The sequence below is a fragment of the Scatophagus argus genome, chromosome 20, assembly GCF_020382885.2.
Source record: "Scatophagus argus isolate fScaArg1 chromosome 20, fScaArg1.pri, whole genome shotgun sequence".
In the NCBI taxonomy this organism is placed as follows: domain Eukaryota; kingdom Metazoa; phylum Chordata; class Actinopteri; family Scatophagidae; genus Scatophagus; species Scatophagus argus.
This window is the reverse complement of record NC_058512.1, coordinates 10,485,376-10,505,380: the sequence shown is the minus strand read 5'-3', so window position 1 is coordinate 10,505,380 and position 20,005 is coordinate 10,485,376. Positions and strand designations below refer to the sequence as shown.

Here is a 20,005-nt window from a genome sequence, read left to right as displayed (position 1 = left end):
TACCTTATTTACTTTGATGACACAAAACAAAAAACAAATAAATGCCACCACTTGTGCATCAAAGTGCTGCTGATTCTAACCTGTGAGCACTCAGTCAACTTTGAAACCCAAGCAAGACGCAGCTTCAGAGAGCTCCTGATTTGATCTCTGACCCCTGGAGCATGCTAAAGGGCCTAGCGGTTGAGTTAGTATAATTGGACTAAAGTCTGAACATCAGACCACCAATAAGCCCATTAGTGCTAAGTGCATGTTGTGTTGTGTTTGGCAGCATTCTCCTGAGCTCAAGAGGGATAACAGTGACTTCCACGGCCAAAGTGCAACATGTTTTTCCGAACTGCTTGGGTTTTTATGTTTTTATGCTTTCATGCAGCTTTATGCATTATTTTTGAACTCGTATACACGTTTGGAAAGGGGCACAAAAGGGACAAAATTCCAGTGATATTTGTTTAGAAAAATATTTTTTTATTTTAGTTTCACTTTCAGTCAAAACACCACATTAACATTTTACTAAAGTGATGGAAGTGGATGTTTTTCCTCCTCTCATTCTTTTTTAATTTCTTGCGTCTGTCCATTCACATACATCACTCTCACATACACAACATACGCACCCTCTGTCACATGTGCCCTCTCATTCTCCCCCTTCTTGCTTTCATGTCTCCTAGCCTGTAACCAGCTCTCCTGCTCTACTCTCTCCTTCTCTTTAGCAGGCTCCAGACTGCAGGACGGGTTGAAACTCTCCAGCCATGCAGATATCCTCCTGCTTCTGACGGACGACACGCTGGATGGCTGGAGGCAGGCCCCGGGGGTTCCTGGAGAAGACGAGGGCGTAGCCATCCTCGCAGCTGCCATCTTCCTTCAGGGTGCGGCAGGCGTAAGTGATGGCGTAGTTGTCGTAGTCGGTGTCAATCACCCAGTAGTTGTCACCTGGTTGGACAGAAAGGGGGATGTTAGTGAGTGTAGAAAAGAGGAGACATGGGAGGGATATGAGTGCGATGCATGTGCACAACTGACCTCCGCTGGACAGGTAGCTGGCCAGTCCCTGATAGTTCATGAACATCTTGCCAGGGACAGTGGGGTCGGGGACAGAGTACTGGGCGGCCATGTCAGCACACACAACCCAGAATCTGCAAGATAATGATCGACAATCTTTTGGCTGCTATCTTTGTCCTTTTCTTGCGATTAGGAGAACTTTTAAGACGTCTGTTTATAAATGCGCATTCACAGCCACATTCCTGTGTAAAACCCACTTCTTCTACCTGCATTTCTTCCTAATCCACCATAATCCAGGGAAAACACAGCTTTAGCTAATGCTGTTCAGAATGTGTTTCTGGCAAATTACATTTGTTCCTGTCTTAAATCTCCAGGTGGACCGTGAGCAGAACCTGAGCACTTTTGTAACCTCTTGACCCTGGAATATTTGAGCAGTTCTCATTTCCCCAGGTTTTAGAGAGTGAAGGTCTTTGTGTTCAAACTGACCCTTTGCCCTGATCAGGAGAGGTTTAGTTTAAGAGCTGCTTTTGTTTAAATTAATTATATAACTTTAGGCAACAGAAAAAAGTGTGTCATGCCTGTGAGTTCAAAAATTCCCTCACAAGTCTTCTGACTCACCCAAACAGAGTGACCCGTCCCTTGGAGGATGCAGTCATGGAGCCGTCATCATCAATGGTGTACTCAGCTGAGATGTTGTCCTGCAGGAACAGGCCCTCTGGATCTTTCTTCTGCAGTGCATACCACTTTCCTGCATACTGCAATGAAAGGGAAGAAAGACAGAAATTGTTTACTTTTTGTCATCATGCATTGTGGCTCCCCTCTTGAATATTGTGCGTTTCAATACACTCACCCTCTTGGGATCGAAGTCCTCTTTGACAGTGAAGCTGTCGACAACACAGGAGGCAGACAGACAGCGCTCTGCACAGGACAGCAAGACAAGCAGCAGGACCAGCTTAAAGGATCCCATTCTATAATGAACATACATATGAGGGTGTTAGGACCAGAAACAGAAAAAGGTGTCACTCAGAAAGTAATCCAACAGTCCCTGATCTCTCGTACACAAATATTATAAATGCACCGACAATATCTTGTACCTATGATGGAACAACAAGTTGCAAATGTATTCTGAGGTAAAATATATGCAGAAAACATTTTACTGTACAGTGACAGAACTGAAAATTTACACTCTTCACAGAACAGAATTATTAAAAATCTCAGAGCAAGTAACTAGAAAGTGAATTGTCTTAAAATGAGTCAAATTTCAGCATCTTACCTGTTTTAGGTCAGCAAAGCAGCAGTGATTAAGATTCTACTACTGTGTGTGGTTATCCACCAGATTGTGTTTGCTGTCTGAAGCAGCCTTTATATACACACTCTGCAGACAAGCTTATGGCTGATTTTCATTGCTTGGAACTAAATAAGGTGCTTAAATCTAGAGGTAATCCTGTTGGGTTGAAATCCTTACCGTAATCTGGCTTCTATGTTCAAACCTGCCCAAGAGTTACTATAAAAACAATTAGGCCTTTATGTAACTGACTGACTGGAAGCATAATAAAACAGGCACATGCAAAGCTGAGCAGATGCCAGTGCACACACATAAACTGAATCTGAAAGATTATACACATAGTGTTTTAGTTTACTCAGCAGGCTAAAATGACACGTTTTGGAACTGAAGGTTTATTTGTATTACTGTTTTTTATTTCAGCTGACAACACTTATTATAACAAAAAGAATTGCTGTTCCATAGGATGCATGTCCCTCTGCATCACGAATATTACACAAGGATGTAGAGATGTAAATTCTTTAATAGCAGAATGTTAATTAAAAACATTAAATGCTACAATGTCAATATTCAACTAACCAACATGTGACAAACCAAGAAAGGGGTTTTCATTAAGTGATTTTGCAGATCATACTGCTGAAATTTTATCAGAAAAAAAACAAAAAAAAAGCAAAAAAAAAGAAGTAATATAAAGTAGATGTCTGTATTGAAAAAACTGTTTTCAGGAGAGATTTCTGATTAAAACCACTGCTAGTTAAAGGTTAACAGCAAAGTGAACATGTCTCGAATCAGCAAAGCAACACTCTTGTGCTTATCATTTGCCAAACTGCACTTTCAAACACAAATAAAAAATTCTAGAAATATACATATTATATAATGTCCTCACATGATTTTCTTGGCAAACAGATATCCAGTTGACAATTACCTATTATAACACGTGAATCTGAACATCCCAAATATGTCCTCTTAAGGATCATTAAATTTTAGGAATTTCCACTAACTTTTGATTTATCCTATTTTATACTTAAGTTACACACTAAGCCATATATACACTGAATGAGATATTCCCTGAATCACAGGGAAATAAAAATGCTGCACAAGACATGTGGAATTTTCTACAGCATGTCAAAGTGTAGCTGTTGGGGTTGACTTCTTACATTTAGTTGTGAGTTCATTGCATGCAGAAGTTGTGTTGCATTTTGCAGTCTTACACGTATACACTCATAGATACACTGTGACTGCAGTTATACAGGACAGGGTAACCACTTGAGAGAATGAATAGAATACTAACTAGAATAACTAACTAGTTATTTTGTCTTCTTTCGGGTTGAGCAGTCATTGTTTAACCTTTTACGTAGTAGCCTGTAAGCAAGTCCAAAATTTCCAAATAACTGGATGATCTGCTTAAGACAAGATAAGGCCTTATATACACCATGATATTTTGAGACTTTTACCACAAATAGATTAAATTTGTGACACTCTGTAATGTCTAAAGCAGAGGTGACGAACACTAAAGCTTTGCCTGCATGAAGGCAGTTATGCACTGGCATACACAGAGGCACGCTCAGACACACAAATACTCTCCCACACAGTCTGCTGGGAACTCGTGAACTCTCATTTCCTGGATTAACCCTGGTCACCTGAGATTACTGCTGGCATAATACATCATGCAATAACATTCAAAGTCTTCTTCATGCGCGTCTTTGTTTGTCTGTTATGTATGTTTCGTTGCTTACCTCAAGTTCTTTAATCTGTTCCTGCTTTCATGTACAAAATGAAAGAGTCAGTTATTAACTGCAGTCACATTCCACTTTGGTAGTAAACCGCCCCCTCGCTGAGGACACAGACAGACAAGCCAATCAGATCTATTTTTTCCACTCTGACTGTGCCACTCAGTACTATAATCCTACTTGTATGACCTGAAACGAATCAACAGAAATAGACTCACTATTTACCTTTTTATAAATAGATTCTGAAATTTTCTGATTCTGAAGCCATATTATTATTTATTACAATGTCTGAGTTAATTTTGAGAGCATATAAAAGTATTATTCTGATAAAGTCATTCTGTAACCCTACCTCCACTCTTTACTGTAAAGAAATTGATAATTAGTGCTTCTATTGTTCCTGTAAAGCCATTTAAGTAAAATAACATTCAATCTGAGGACTCCTGTGAGCCTAAATGTGCATCATCAACGAAGCATGCTCCAACCCTCAGGTCATGGTCGTCAGCTGTTGCTGAGGGAAACACCCAGGACAGGGTTAACTCATCGATTCTGACCATCACGCCTCCTGTATTTACATCTATTTAAGTACTGCCATGTTCAAGGACTGTGCAAACATCTGCTGCGTAAAACCTTAAGCTTATACACTTAGTCCCGTTTACAGGACATGGAGACATTTCCTGGTATTTTTGGATTGTGGTCCTATGTTTGGTATATTGTGAAAAAGTAAAATCCTGTGAGCTTAATTGTAAAATAGCTTCTTTTTATGCTAGAAAGTTTTAGGAATTAGACAAAATGTATTTCCACAAAAACTGTCTGTTTATATTTACATCTGTCATCTGTCAGTGTTGATTCTTTGCTAGGGTGCCCTGCTGGCCTAACAATGCTATGGCATCAACCATGGACCTGTATTGTTGGACCTCATTTAGTGTCAGTTACAATAAAGACCAAAAATTACAAATGACCAGGAGAGGTAATACTCTTGAGAAGAGATTTCCATCCATCCATTTTCTATACTGCTTATTCATCAGGGTCGCAGGGGGTGGGGTATCTGGAGCCTATCCCAGCTGACTACGGGCGAAAGGCGGGGTTCACCCTGGACTGGTTGCCAATCAATTGCAGGGCTGACACACAGAAAGACAGACAGCCACACATTCTCACACTCACACCTGGGGGCAATGTAGAGTAGCCAATTAACCTAATGTGCATGTTTTTGGGATTGTGGGAGGAAGCCGGAGTACCCGGAGAAAACCCACGCAGAAGCAGGGAAAAAGTGCAGACTCCACACAGAAGGGCCCAGGCTGGGATTTGAACCTGGAACCGTCTTGCTATGAGGTGACAGTGCTAACCACTGCATCACCGTGTTGTCCTTGACAAGAGATTTAATCAAACAAAATAAGTCAGAAGATCAAGATGGTGGACCAGGATGAATCGAGTGAGTGTACAAGGGTTGAGGTATGAGTCTGCTGCCATCTTGTTGTTATTGTCAGCATTACAATAATTAAGTGTAAAAAGTGGTTGGATAACAAGTAGGAATTTTATTTATTTTTTATTTTTTGGACTATGATAGGCTACATTTAAATGAAACTTATTATGCCAGTTGTAGTTCAAATGGTTTCATTAAGAAACTGAAAAACCTTAATTCAAAAAAGACTGTGAATATTTTTCACATTATGAAACTTTTTTGTGATTGCGCAATACCAAATATGTGCCTATTTAATTGTTGAAGGATAACATCAAAAAGTTGGTCTTTTATTAGCCGTGTCAGCACTCACATTTATGGCAATGTCCACCACTCTGGTCCACTCTGAACGTCACAACAACTTCCACATAGATTGCCATGAAATTTTGTATAGACATTCATGATTCAGGATTCCCAGAGGATGCCATGGTGGTCATCCGACTTTTCCTCCAACTTTACATTTTTGTTACATTACACACATTTTTCACCTGCTTATTATTAACATGTTAGCATTGTCATTTTGAGCATGTTAAGATGCTAACATTAGCATTTAGCTCAAAGCACTGCTTTGTGCACAGCCTCACAGAGCTGCTAGTGTGGCTATAGACATGTTTACTACTGTTTACTGCTGATACAGTTCATACAGATGTTCTATAATAGATGAAACCGTTACACACTCTTATCAAACTGTCCAGCCCAAATCACTACTGCAGTCATTCTGTGTTGTACACACACACACACACACACACCTGACCTGTAGTAATCTATTAGTGGAAGTAGATTATCTATTTGACCTTTTGTTTAAGGTGTTTATGGAGCCTTATTATAGACTGGTTTTCCCCGCTCTGAATGAAAGGATTATCATTTCCCTTTTTCCACTTTGTTGTGGAAAAAGTGTGCGTTTGTTGCTGACAGGACTCTCTCATGAATGTTAAATCAGTGTCAGGCTTCTAGCTGGCTTGACTTGCTCGGCCCTCTCAGAATATCATCAACCATCGCTCTGTTAAATTTGACAGTGACAGTCGTCGCTGAAAACGCAGAAAGGCAGCGCAGGCAGGCTGATTTAAAGATCGCATGTGGAGAAAGACAGGTGAGAAACTAGAGTTGGGGTGCTGAGATAATCAGCTAGTGTCCTAACTAAATAGGGCTTATGCCAGAGGAGGCCTTGTTTAATAAGGACTTAAAGAGCTTGTACAGGTAGACTTGCATGTGTGAGAGAGAGACAGACAGAAATAGTACACTGTAGACAACATATGATAAACTGAAAATAATTTGGAAGATATAGAAAAAACTAAAAATACTGGGCATATAGTTTTACTAAACAGGAAATTTACCTGAATATGCAGAGAGAGTTTGCTGCATTTTGACCCTTTACACAAAGCCTGCCAAATATTTTTATTTTATTACTTATTCAACACATGTAATAATTTGATTTGTATCTGCTCTTAGAGTTTAAATTCAGAGTAGCCAAGTATTACATTGATTTGTCAAATATTTTTTGTCTTGTGGTTTATGTTTTCAAAATAGTTTAATTTATATGTCATTGTTAATTTTGTTTTGTGTATTTTTAGACTAAGACTAAGAAAGCTGTATAAGTAAAAATAAAAATGTATTTTATAAGTATAAAAGAATTTTGAGAGTGCTGTGACAAGCAGCTTTTGTGTAAAACCTTGAAAGTTTTACTGTATTTTCCAGCAGTGCCTGTGTCTGTTCTGAGTCTGTTCCACAGGCACTGAATGTACTGACACCAACTGCAGACAGGATCATTTGGCCCACATATCCTTTACTAGATGATCAGCTGACAAGTTTAGCATAGGCAGATCCCTGCTAACCTTCAGCACTATCTGCTGATGACAGAAGGATTGTTTGGATTCAGCCCTCTGCCTTCTCCTCAGGGCTCTCCCTCACTCAGTCCACTCATTCCAGGGAGGATTCTTTTTTTTTTTTTACCTGCATTTGAATGTGTCCGCTTCTGTATTCCCCCTTTGTGTGTGATACCTGGGTAAGAGTTTCTTGTTTCTTTAGTGGATAAATTGAAAAACTCCAACTGCGTGCGTGTGTATGTGTGTGTTTTTTTTTTTAGTTTGTTTTTTTTTTTTCTTATTCTTGCATCTTTCATTTCTACTCTGAGAAGCTGGAGGCAGCTTGTTTCAGGCAGTGTTGGACTAAACTGGAGCTCCATCACTGAGCTGAAGAGGGAGAAGACAGGAACATTTGGGAGAACAGGAGCAAGAACGAGCCATGGGTGTGCAAAAGGAAGATGTGGAAAAGTTCCTCCAAGGGAACCCTGAATTTGCTAAGCAGTACTTTGCCAAGAAGATGAACCCTTCCACCATATCAAAGGTTTCCGGACTCCCAGAGAAACAGATTGACTTCAGCAACTTCCAGGAGCTCAGTCAGGTAAATTTGAAGTTTTGCTACCTGTTTATCGTGAAACAAACAAACAAAAAAAAAAAGCAGAAAGAGATAGGTACCCTGACTTACCCCTGTAAACCCATCTATACACAATTTAACATTTGGCAAAATTTATTGTAAAGATCCTAACTTTCTCTACTGTAACCAAATTCTAAAAATTAGGCTGTTTTTTCCCTTTTGTTTGTAGTTTGAAGAAAGCCAAATCATGTATGACCTGATCAAAGACATGCAGGAGAATATTAACATGGAAAAGGTGGTCTTCAAGATCCTGAAGAGGATCAGCGCTCTCATCCATGCAGACCGCTGCAGCTTGTTCATGTACCGGCAGCGCAATGGTATCGCAGAGCTCGCCACAAGGCTCTTCAATGTCAACACAGAGGCAGAGTTCGAAGACTGTGTGGTGCCACCGGACTCTGAGATCGTCTATCCACTCGATTTAGGCATAGTTGGTCATGTGGCCCAGACTAAGAAGCCTGTGAATGTGAAAAATGTCACAGAGGTAAGTGCCTAAAAATGCATTAATGAATAATCATCCTGAACTGCTCTACCTGGATGCAGCGTAGATGTTGAGCTGATCTGCACTGATGTCTGCCGCAGTGTTGTTCATAATACCACCACTAGATGGCTCCACTGTCTCCAAATCCCACACATAGTGGCTTTAACTAACTTTAAATGTTTATTTTGTTAACAATTATATCTTAAATGACATTGTGGCATGCTCCTTGTTGAAGTTATAAGCTGACAAGTTAACACTGCACTAGACACAGTTTTCATGTAAAATATCAGTTTAAAACACAAAGTGGGGCTGCACCACAGAATTGCAGCAGGTCATTACCGTGGCATACTTGGCTAAAATATATCAGATTTGGTGAAACTGATTTTTGCATCAGTTGATGAAAAATGGTCATCCATAGCATGAAAAGTAGGTTACTAGAGGAATATTCTGGCCAATATTCTCCCTGAAAGAAATACCAGTGGAACAGATGTATGTCAAGGCTTAAAATATCTATCTGCCAAGTTCACACTGGACAAATGCAATACAATGATGCAAATCATGGACCTGCATCATACCTCAGTTATACATCTGAAATAAAATATAAATCATATTTATGATAGGGCCTGTATTTGTGAAGCAGTGGACAAAGTTTAGTGTGTTTTAGCACGTTTTCATCTGTGCATGAAGTAACTTAAACAATATTGCGCTGGTAAGTCAGTTGCATGTCCTCCCTGTATGTTTTCATGAATGAAATTGTGCTTGAAACCTCTGATGGTTGTAGACATGTGAAAGAAGAGTTAGTAAGATGTATGCATACATAACCAAGTGAGAGTGTAAATCCCCTTGTCAGACATAATCCATTTATTTTCTAGATCCCATCAGCCTCTGCTGTAGCTGTGGATTAAACGCCTCTGGCATTTAGTCAGCAGGAATCTAAAACAGATCAAAACTAGTTCACTTTACACGGCTTCTATACAGTGTGTACAAAGTATGCATTTATAACATGCTTTTGATTGGCCAAGCTTTTATATATACATTACATACATACATATTACACATATACAGTATATATGTGTGCTTGCAATTATACTTAATGTATACAAAAAACATGTACTTTCTGTCTTTTAGAACCAGTACTTCAGCTCATTCGTCGATGAGCTCACAGATTACACAACCCGAAACGTTTTGGCAGCGCCCATCCTCAATGGCAAAGACATGGTGGCTGTGATCATGGCTGTGAACAAAACCACAGGACCACATTTCACTGCTGAGGATGAAGATGTGAGTCCCAAACACACAAGCACTGACGCACAATGCAAAAACAGACAGAGGACATATAATCTCAGTGCCCAAGAAAGGGACTGCCAAAGACTTCAAAAATGAAATCATAGTTCGTACAGAATCTTTTTCAGTTTTGACTTTTTTTTTTTATTCTTTTCAGACTTTTAGAGTACATCAAATTGTGTTGATGCCTCTGAAAAAAAAAACAAAAAAACATCTGGTGCATCACTAGAGTTAGCAGGCAGTTCCCTTCGAGCTGACTGGTAGATTATTAAGTTCTGTAAGAGTGGGACCAGTGTGTGTTCACAGCACGTCAGTCCATTAATCCATCACTTATAAGGGTATCATCCCACTAATAAATTAATCTTCAAAAAGGAAATAAGCTTGAGGTGGTCAGGTCAGCTATGGACTTAGATGCACAGCAAGTTAATGACTTTATTAACAGCATGTGCATACAAGACAGCATAGCATCATTAGCATAAATAAAAAAAATCCGTAAACCATTCTCAGGATTACTGTCATAGTGTATACATCGGCAGGAAATTTGTTTAAAACAATTTTAAAAATTTGCTTGTGTTTGTCTTTCTGCATTGAAGGGTCTAAAATGAACAGATAATAGAAGAAAGCAGATAACAGAGTTCTATAAATAAATAAATAACCACAACACATTTCATATGCCTCTGTTTTGTCATAATACTTCAATATTATTCTATTATTCTGCTTTACCTTTGTTAGCTCTATATGGTCCATCAATTAGTTTTTAGTTTTGATCAGTTAGGTTGATTTGATTCTACTCTTAACTTGCACATTAGTGTTTTAAAAAAACAACACCCTGCCCTGTAATGTCTATCCTTGAGTGCAGTATGTGCTGTATCTTACATCTTCACACTATCTTACATTGTGTCATATATGTTAATCAGACGTTTTGCTGTGACACTGTGTCATATCATATTTTTATATTGTTTTCTTTTCTCTCCTTTGTCCATTTAGCTTTTTTTAAAGTATCTGAAAATTGCCAATTTGAACTTGAAGATCTTCTTCCTGAGTTACCTCCATAACTGTGAGACACGCAAAGGACAGGTGAGGGATGTCAAAGCTGCACGTGTTTTGATTAAAATTTGATCACGCTGCACAAGCAGAATGCTTGACGTGACTGCCTGTGTGTGTTATGTCTCCCAGCTGCTGCTGTGGTCTGCCAACAAGGTATTTGAAGAGCTGACAGACATTGAGCGACAGTTTCACAAAGCCTTGTACACAGTCCGAGCCTACCTCAACTGTGACCGCTATTCTGTCGGTTTACTAGACATGACGAAGGAGAAGGTAATGCATCCTCCACAGCCTTTGTGTGTAATATTCCATGTTTTGTGCTCATGCATTTATTCCCAAGTGCTAAATTGTTTTTTGTGGTCATCTTCTTACAGGAGTTCTTTGATATCTGGCCAGTGCTGATGGGAGAGCAGGCACCTTATTCCGGCCCTGTCACTCCTGATGGCAGGGTACGTTTTTTTTATTTCATTTATCTAAAATCATAACAGCACTCTGCTTAGCAATAGATATCTATATGCTTAACATTGCCCTTCTGCTTTTGTGTTTCCCTACGGCTGTTTTAAATCTTATCTCTGTGTTTTATTTTTCCTTCAGGAGGTAATTTTCTACAAAGTCATTGATTACATATTGCATGGAAAAGAAGACATCAAAGTAATACCGTAAGTAAATCTTCTTCATTTGACAGCTGGCCTTCGTCTGATTTTCTGTTCAAAATGTGGTCATGGGTTACTCTGACTGCAAAAAAAAATCTGTCTTATTTAAAGCAAGTTACAGTACTACTGTACCATGATACTAAACTGATGAGAAAGTCAAATTAAAGAAATACTAAGAAAACATTAGAAAGCAGAGAGTTTGAGGCCTAATCCCAGTTTGGACCCAATATGTGAACATATCCACTAATTTACTCTCTTCTACTCTCCCACCTGTCACACAGCAATCCACCTCCAGATCACTGGGCTTTGATTAGCGGTCTGCCTACTTATGTTGCCGAGACTGGTTTTGTGAGTTTCTTTTTATCACAATACAAGCAGTTGAATAAGTTAAGATCACATAAATGTGTTTGCACATCTTCATCCTTGATCACTCTATTTAATTCCTGCTCCTCAGATTTGTAATATTATGAATGCAGCAGCTGATGAGACGTTCGATTTTCAGGTAAGAGACTTGTATGCATTATTTCCACGTGTCTAAAAACAACCAGCTCATGTGATATTTTCTGTTGACCTTTGTACTTGCATTATATTTCCAATAATGTTCAAGCCCAGAAAAATCCATAATTTTATTGAAGGTAACAGCATGTTTCATTCGTTCGCCTGTCACTATAATTTCCAGAGACTTCCAAATAAGAGAGTGAAGAAGGAATTCGGTGAACACAATTAAATACATTGTCAATTAAACTTTTTTATCAGCTTGTCCATGAACTTCATGACAGATAAATGTTCATATTATGTAATGTATGTTTTTGCTTGTTATTCCAAATTCTGCAGGCTGAGGCACTCGACAGCAGTGGTTGGACCATAAAAAATGTTCTCTCACTGCCAATCGTCAACAAGAAAGAAGAGATAGTTGGTGTGGCCACTTTTTACAACAGAAAAGATGGAAAGCCTTTTGATGAACAGGATGAGCAGCTCATGGAGGTAGTGATCACTCTTTCTTTCGTCCCATATTTGAATGTACATTTTGGGAGAGTTTTGTATACATTAGAAAGTTTTACATTATATAAACCCTCCCTGTGACACTCACAATTTTGAAATTAGAATCAGAAACTGATCCAGTTAATCTTGGTATGAAGAGGTTTAGAAAAGTCTGACAAGCAGTTTAACTTGAATCATATCTGGTCCCTGTTTCTCAGGCTTTAACCCAGTTCCTTGGTTGGTCCGTTTTGAACACGGACACTTACGACAAGATGAACAAGCTGGAGAATCGGAAGGACATTGCTCAAGACATGGTGCTCTACCACGTCAAATGTCGGGATGACGAGATTCAGAATATCCTGGTCAGTATTCGTGCTGTTTGAGATAATCCATCTCAAAGTGATACTAAATTAGTCACAGGGTAACAGAAATGCTCCAGCATCCACATTACAGACTTTGTTTTCAGTATGACTGCCTCCAACTTCTTCTTTATTTTTACTTGTCCCAGAACACCAGAGAGGTCTATGGCTGTGAACCCAGAGAGTGTGAAGAGGAAGAACTCTTAGATCTCCTGGTAACACTGAAATTTATACTGTAATTTGGTGTCCACACATTTAATTTGTTCCTTAAATTGCATCAAATCTTAAGAAGAGGAGAAATTTTTTGTAATATTTTGGAGTGAGAAAAAGAGAAAATCAGTTTTTCTCATATTCCAACAGAACCGTCCATTTGCCAGCTACATGAATGTGCTGTGTAATTTGTTTTCTTACTCTGCTTTTTTTGCACTCCCCTTTCAGAAAGATGAGCTACCTCCACTGATCAAAAAGTTCGAGATCTACGAGTTCCGCTTTTCGGATTTTAACTGCACAGAGATGGACCTGGTGAAGTGTGGCATACAGATGTACTATGAGGTTGGGGTGGTAAAGAAGTTCCAGGTCCCTCAAGAGGTGATCTAGACACACAAACACACACACACACACATGCGTGCACACATATAACATTAGTACACATTATTATAAAACATCATGACTTTATAATTAAACAGTTCTCTCCTCTTAGGTGCTGGTTCGATTCATGTATTCAGTCAGTAAAGGCTACAGAAGAATCACCTACCACAACTGGCGTCATGGGTTCAACGTAGGACAGACCATGTTTACACTCTTAACGGTATTGCTCTTCTTTATATTCGTAGTAGAAGCTCTTTCAATTCCTGGAAGCACTATTGTGTTGCTATCAAATGCCTGACAGCCTAAAAATAGCAAAATGACACACACAGTTTTTGTATTTTTCCTGTGTTTTGACCATTTTGCGTATGTCTCTGTGTGCTCAGACGGGAATGCTGAAGCGGTACTACACTGACTTGGAGGTAATGGCCATGATAACTGCAGGCTTCCTTCATGATATTGATCACAGAGGCACCAACAACTTGTACCAAGTCAAGTAAGTGAATTTTTCTCAGTAGAAAAAAAATAATCCAACCTATATTTTAGGTGATCGGTACAGAGATGTAAAATAATAACCCTCCTGTGTCTTAGAGCCATTGTAATGCTTAATAAGCACTGTATGCTGTATGTGCACCCATGCCTCCATATGTCTAAGTATGGAGTTCAAATAGTTTAAACTAGAATAGAGGAATAGAATAAATACAATAGGAATTAAAATAGAAATATGAAGTAGTAGGACTGAAGGATAAAATGAAAACAAACTATATTATATTTACAAGCAAAATATGTAGTTATGTATACATACATATGTGTGTATATATGCACAGAGAAAGTTGGCATCGTGATCTGCAAGTGATAGTGCAGAGACTTCAGGTTGCAGAGGGTGGCCACGTTTTCAGTTAGTTGGCAGATCTTTTTAAAGCTGACGAATCTGTAATTGTTTTATATCTCTGACTTTGGTTCAGATGCATGATCATCTGCTAATAATGCAGATTTGATAATGATAAAATCAGACATAATATTCAATGTGGTGAATTATTTATTTCATGCAATTTTCAGGTCTTTCAAAGTTATTTTTTTTTCTATGGCTAATCGGAAGAAAGCAGGTTTACCAATCCAGAAAGCCATGTAGTAGGGTATTTGTAGGTCAAAACATGCAAACTTTGTGGTATGAAAGTCATACGGTATGTCAGTGCTTAAAGTGAAACTGATCTGAGGGGTTTCCTTTATGCCAACAGATCTGGCAACCCTCTGGCTAAGCTGCATGGCTCCTCCATCTTGGAACGGCATCATCTGGAGTTTGGAAAGTTCCTCTTGGCTGATGAGGTGAGGAGGATGATGTGAACTGGAGCATAACTTGTACAATAGTGAAATCTCTTCCTCATCGCATCCTCCAGCCTCTGACTATGACTGACGCCCATCTCTCTCTCCTCTCCTGTCACCTCACCTGCAGTCACTGAATATCTACCAGAACCTTAACAGGCGACAGGTAGAACATGTGATTCATCTCACGGACATCGCCATCATCGCCACTGACCTGGCTCTTTATTTCAAGTCAGCACATTCTCTCATTGATGCTCTTTGGCTGTTTATGCACTTTCTCTTATGTCTGTACGGTAAAAATGCATAATGATAAATGGTAAAATAATTCCTTGCTAGGAAAAGAACAATGTTCCAGAAGATTGTGGACCTCTCAAAGACGTATGAAGAGGAAAAGAAATGGGTGGATTTCATGTCTCTAGAAACAACCAGAAAAGAAATTGTCATGTGAGTAGAACACGCACGAACATCACTCTTTGTTCTTTTGCAACTTACTGATCCTCTAAATCTTTCCGATTTCAGGGCCATGATGATGACTGCATGTGACTTGTCAGCTATCACCAAGCCTTGGGAAGTACAGAGCAAGGTGAGACGCATGTCATAAATTATTGACTCTCTTAGCGTTTGTAATCTGCTTTTCTACAGATGACTGTGGCTGTGTGTGTGTTTTTCCTGTGTGTCTTTAGGTTGCCTTGTCCGTAGCTGCAGAGTTTTGGGAGCAGGGTGACCTGGAGAGGACCGTGCTGGAACAGCAACCCATTGTGAGTTTACAAACCGTAGTGATGAATATGTGTATGGTTTCATCTGTGTGAAAATGTGTGTATGTGATAGCACATAGTAGTAAGCCTAAATAATATAAATAATACCAACTGCCACAGCCCTTCACATAAAACAGAAAAGTAGCAGACACTCACAGAAGCTGGAATCAGATCATTTTCATTTTGCTTAAAAAAATGTAATTAAGTAGTTGCTGAATGATTCATTTATTTGGCACATTTTTGTTACAAAAGGTCAAGCCTTTGCTTTATTTTTGTTGTATACATGTTTGTTGTGCTGCTGTTGACTAACTTTGGACTATTGATTTGTCAGTAATGACAAAATCAATAAATTAGGCTTCTTGATGCGTGATACCTTAAACCAACCTACAGCTAGACAAATACTGTTGATCGAGCCCTGATTAAAGTGCCTTGAATCTCATCAGAACAAAGAAATCCATCAAAAGAAAATGGTTGATGTCAGGCAGGTGTTTAACAGAAACATGATTGTGCAGCTGTTATCATTGGTTTCACGGGTGTTAATGTGATGTTTTCAAGTGATTCAAACACTTCCTGTCCCTCTCACCAGCCCATGATGGACAGGAACAAGGCAGCTGAGCTTCCAAAGCTACAGTGTGGTTTCATTGACTTTGTCTGCACGTTTGTCTACAAGGTAATATTTAATGCTGGATTTCACCAAATGGTACATGGTTCTTTGCAGTTTACATCTGTTAACCTTTTTGTACATAAACAAATACAAACAAACTGCTCTGTTTTCATCTTTGCAAACATCCTTTGACATTGTTTGTCTTTGACTGTTTTCCTTCTCAGGAGTTTTCTCGCTTCCACCCACAAATTACGCCCATGCTGGATGGCATCCTCAATAACAGAAAGGAGTGGAATGCCAAAAAAGAAGAGTATGAGGCAAAACTCAAAGCCATTGAGGAGGAGAAAGCTGCTAAAGAGGCAGCTGCAGCCAATAAAGGTGCCATGATTCTATGAAATAATCACTATAAACTACAAAATGTATTCAGACTGTCGCAATAATGTTTCTCACAGTCATTTGTACTAACATTCAAAAAGTTCTTTTCTGACTTTTCTGTTTGATGTGCCTTTGTCTATCAGCTACTGCAAACAACCCCAGTGGTGGAGGCTCAGGATCCAAGACCTGCTCAGTGTGCTAAAATGTCCAAAAGCTGTGCACACGATGGGAACGCTGGCTCGTGATGACTGACTTCAAAATTTACCTGAGCATCACAGCCAGACTGTCAGTTTCACCGCCAAGGAAAAAAAAATGCAATAGGGTCGGGAAGAGGGATACAAGTGAATGGACAAGCCTTTAGTATTTCTTCAGAAAAAGCAGTTCCAATCAGAAACCAACTGAATAAGAGGAGAATCCTCACCAAGAGAGTGATGATCGATCTTTAAATCACCACCACGTCATCACTGAGGAACAACAGAAACAGACAGATATGACTACTTCTACTTAAGGTTACATTTAAGGCAAAGCTAGCCAGTCCATTTGTATTTAAATATGAATGAAGAGTCAAGGTGATTCTTAAATCTCACTCCTATTTTGAGGATTTGCGTTCGTCCAGATGGAAAGATTCTTTGTGTAAGTGAGTGTGCACGTTTAATGTGGAGGAAAAAAACATACTGTATATTGTATATAAATGAAACATTCATTTAGTGGTTCAGAGTGTAAATTCAGATAAAGGGTAGATATAATCATTGTCAAACTAGTGAACATATATTCCAGTATTGCAGCATGATAAGGTCATGTTCATTTCTTCCAGTCACAAACCATTTACATCTGAGAGTCTGTTTACTTTGATTGCAGAGAGCCAAAAGTAGATGTCAAGCTCAAGGCTGCTGTAGTAACAGTTGTGTATTATAGAAAGTTTGGTTACTTTATGTGAATATTACAGTGATATCATAGAAATATAACTTTGCTGTGAGCAAACATGTAGTTGCTTCCTCAAGATGCCTTCATACTGTACATATGTCTGAGAGTAGCTGAGAATATGTTCTGAATATATAATTATATGTCTTATTTAATAAAGAGCCTGAAACCCAGTTATTACCATGGAAATTAGTTGGTTCCATGGCTAACATTATAATGACCTGAATGTTTAGGCATTGGTGGTAATTCTAATTATTTTGAAGCATTATATGATTGCAGGAGCAACCATCTCTTTACAACTGCTGCAAAAATTTGTTATTAATTAATCCCTGATGGGAAATTCATCCTCTGCAATGAAGCCATCATAAATAGGAGAGGTCAGAACAAGTATACAACCTAAGGACCAACTCCAATTTGGAAACCAGCGTCTTGTTCAAGGGCAACGACAGGAGTATTTATACAAGCTAACAAAGATGTGTTTTAACACACAATTTAAGTGTAGAGAACAGGCAATGGAGTTAACCACCCCTCCATAATGCATCTGCAATAACAACTTCTGCAGGCAATGAAGCTGTTTGACAGTGCAAAAGAACAACCTCTTGTAATGACTTGTACATATCTCCTTACTCCCTGTATATAAAAAGAATATTTTTATAGTTGAAATATAGATGCTTTTTTAAAAATAGTCAACTTAGTGCAATTTGAAAGCACAAGCAAGTGACTTCATCCAGTCATTTCATATTCCTTTAAATAACTGAGATTTGTTTTTGTTTTTTTTGTTTTTTTAAATCATGCTTGCCTCAATTTAATGGCGTAAAGGTTTTCCACATATGGAAAGGAGTGGGTGTATCAGATGAACGTGTAACATTAGGCACAAAATGTACTTTAACATGCTGTGGATGTACACATTAACATTTTCAAATAGACTTTATGTACTTTATGGGCAGTGTTTTAAAGTTTGCCTCCTCATGTGCTTCATGTGTACTATAATGACCTGAATAAAATAAATGACTTTTTAAGAGGGAACTGAGTGCATTGAATGCCTGTGATACTGAAACTTGCTATGCCTAAACTAAAATGCCTATTTAACTTGATACTTTTTGTCTGGGAACTCACTAAGCATATCCGCCTTGTGAGGAAATTCATGTTTATAAGACACTAGTTTCACTTTAAGCTAAGAAAATGTACCAAAAATTATCTGCAGTCACTTAGCCATCACAATTATAATGCAATGGCATGTACTATATGATGTGATAAGACAATGTAGCATTCACAGTCAAGATTAGAATATTACACAACACACAAAAGTATTGAGGGAACACTTCTGTCCACACTGCACTTTCTACCCTGACCCTAATCCTGGGATTGCTGCTAAACTAGGGCAGGATTACAACCATGCTCATCTCCTACAGGACAGGACTCTCTCTTTCTCTTTCTCTCTCACACACACACACACACAGGCTCTAGACACAATATGTGTGTTTGAAAATATGTTCTGTCTTTGCATTACATACAACACAAGACCACTTTAATACATTAAAATATTTTTTTTTAATATTTTTATTGAGTTCGAAACATAACGACTCAGGTCAAGAGATGGTTCATTTGAGGATGGTGTCAGAATTAGCTGCAAAGAGAGGAAAACGGGGAAAAATATGTAAATAACAATAACTTTGGACAAAAAGTCAAAATGTGCAGTGCCTCAATAGAATAAGTAACAATACAAGCTGTGTTCGTCCAGCACATGGCTAGCGACACGTACAGAGAGAGGGCAGCCCTACCTTCAGAAAGTTGTTTGTAGATGCGCTCCTGCTCTTCTCTAGCCTTCTTCTCTGCTTCCTCGACCCTCCTCTCCTCCTCAGCAATAGGCTTTAGATACTCTGAACAAGAACGACACCACAGCAATCGTTATCCTCAAAACAAACACTGAGCTTTGTTAGTTTAATGGAGTGTGCAGGGTCATGCACAAACCTTAAAGCAAGAACCTACAGTACACTTACAGATTCATACTTGTGTATTCTTCATGTCACACAATGAAATACACCATAAAAAACTGTAATTTTACAGAACATTTAAATACTGTAAATGTATTGCTTTGGATAATAAGCTTCATTTTGCACATGGGCGGGTATTGGCTTATGTTAATTAAACTTTAAAAACTTGAATGAGGCTTTTCAAACATGCTGCACAGTAGCAGAAGAGAATGGATATATTAACAAGCCTCAATCTACAGTTTGTGCATCTAACAACTGGCACAATTACAGCCATGCCAGCAAGAGCAGAATAAGGATGAGAAATGTACGATGTACCCATAAATTAGTTGCCTCTTTATTGTCAGTCACATTTCCTTGACATGCAAGTATAGAATCTTGATAAATACAAATAATAAGCTTAATTTAAGACTCCAACATCAGATTTAGATGTTTTCAGGGATTCCCTTGTGTTAAATAATGGGTCCAAAGCCACCTGTAATTTAACTCACTGGTTTTATGGTCACGGTGAGCTTTGTGGAGTAACCACAGTATTTAATTCCATAACAAAATATTTAATTTGCACAAACATTAACTTACCAAACCTCTGTTTGCCATAGAGCACGCCGAGCAGCAAGGCAGACCACCTGGCCGTCTGAAAGAAGTTATTCAAACGTGTTAACTGTGAAACAACGCTGACTAACCAGCTCTCTGAGTGAAACGAGTGTCATCAATACGTTATCGATAAAATTATTTATATTATTATTCCTGATGCGACTGTG

General features: G+C 38.7%; 2 protein-coding genes across 4 annotated transcripts; one reads left to right on the top strand and one right to left on the bottom strand.

Moving 5' to 3' along the window:
* Nucleotides 1-441: 441 nt before the first annotated feature.
* On the bottom strand, nt 442-4,099 carry rbp4l (retinol binding protein 4, like). The gene is made up of 5 exons (XM_046375912.1): nt 4,009-4,099; nt 1,841-1,958; nt 1,609-1,745; nt 1,012-1,124; nt 442-924 (listed from the first exon to the last, which is right to left on the bottom strand). The coding sequence occupies exons 2-5, from the start codon at nt 1,955-1,957 to the stop codon at nt 701-703; spliced, it is 591 nt and encodes a 196-aa protein (XP_046231868.1). The 5' UTR covers nt 1,958; nt 4,009-4,099; the 3' UTR covers nt 442-700.
* Nucleotides 4,100-5,269: 1,170 nt separating this feature from the next.
* Nucleotides 5,270-18,272, top strand: pde6b (phosphodiesterase 6B, cGMP-specific, rod, beta). Of its 3 annotated transcripts, none has more exons than XM_046374949.1 (24): nt 5,270-5,431; nt 7,593-7,858; nt 8,061-8,372; nt 9,498-9,650; nt 10,641-10,730; nt 10,830-10,970; nt 11,072-11,146; nt 11,292-11,356; nt 11,632-11,698; nt 11,805-11,852; nt 12,185-12,334; nt 12,550-12,693; nt 12,840-12,905; nt 13,129-13,278; nt 13,391-13,498; nt 13,662-13,771; nt 14,514-14,601; nt 14,729-14,829; nt 14,935-15,042; nt 15,118-15,181; nt 15,282-15,356; nt 15,940-16,023; nt 16,182-16,335; nt 16,476-18,272. In XM_046374949.1, exons 2-24 carry the CDS (start codon nt 7,700-7,702, stop codon nt 16,532-16,534), a joined length of 2,571 nt encoding a protein of 856 aa, XP_046230905.1. In that variant the 5' UTR covers nt 5,270-5,431; nt 7,593-7,699; the 3' UTR covers nt 16,535-18,272. The 3 variants fall into 3 exon arrangements, with proteins under 3 accessions (XP_046230905.1, XP_046230906.1, XP_046230904.1); XM_046374950.1 differs by having other exon boundaries at nt 7,590-7,858; XM_046374948.1 differs by lacking the exon at nt 5,270-5,431 and adding an exon at nt 6,246-6,548.
* Nucleotides 18,273-20,005: the final 1,733 nt, after the last annotated feature.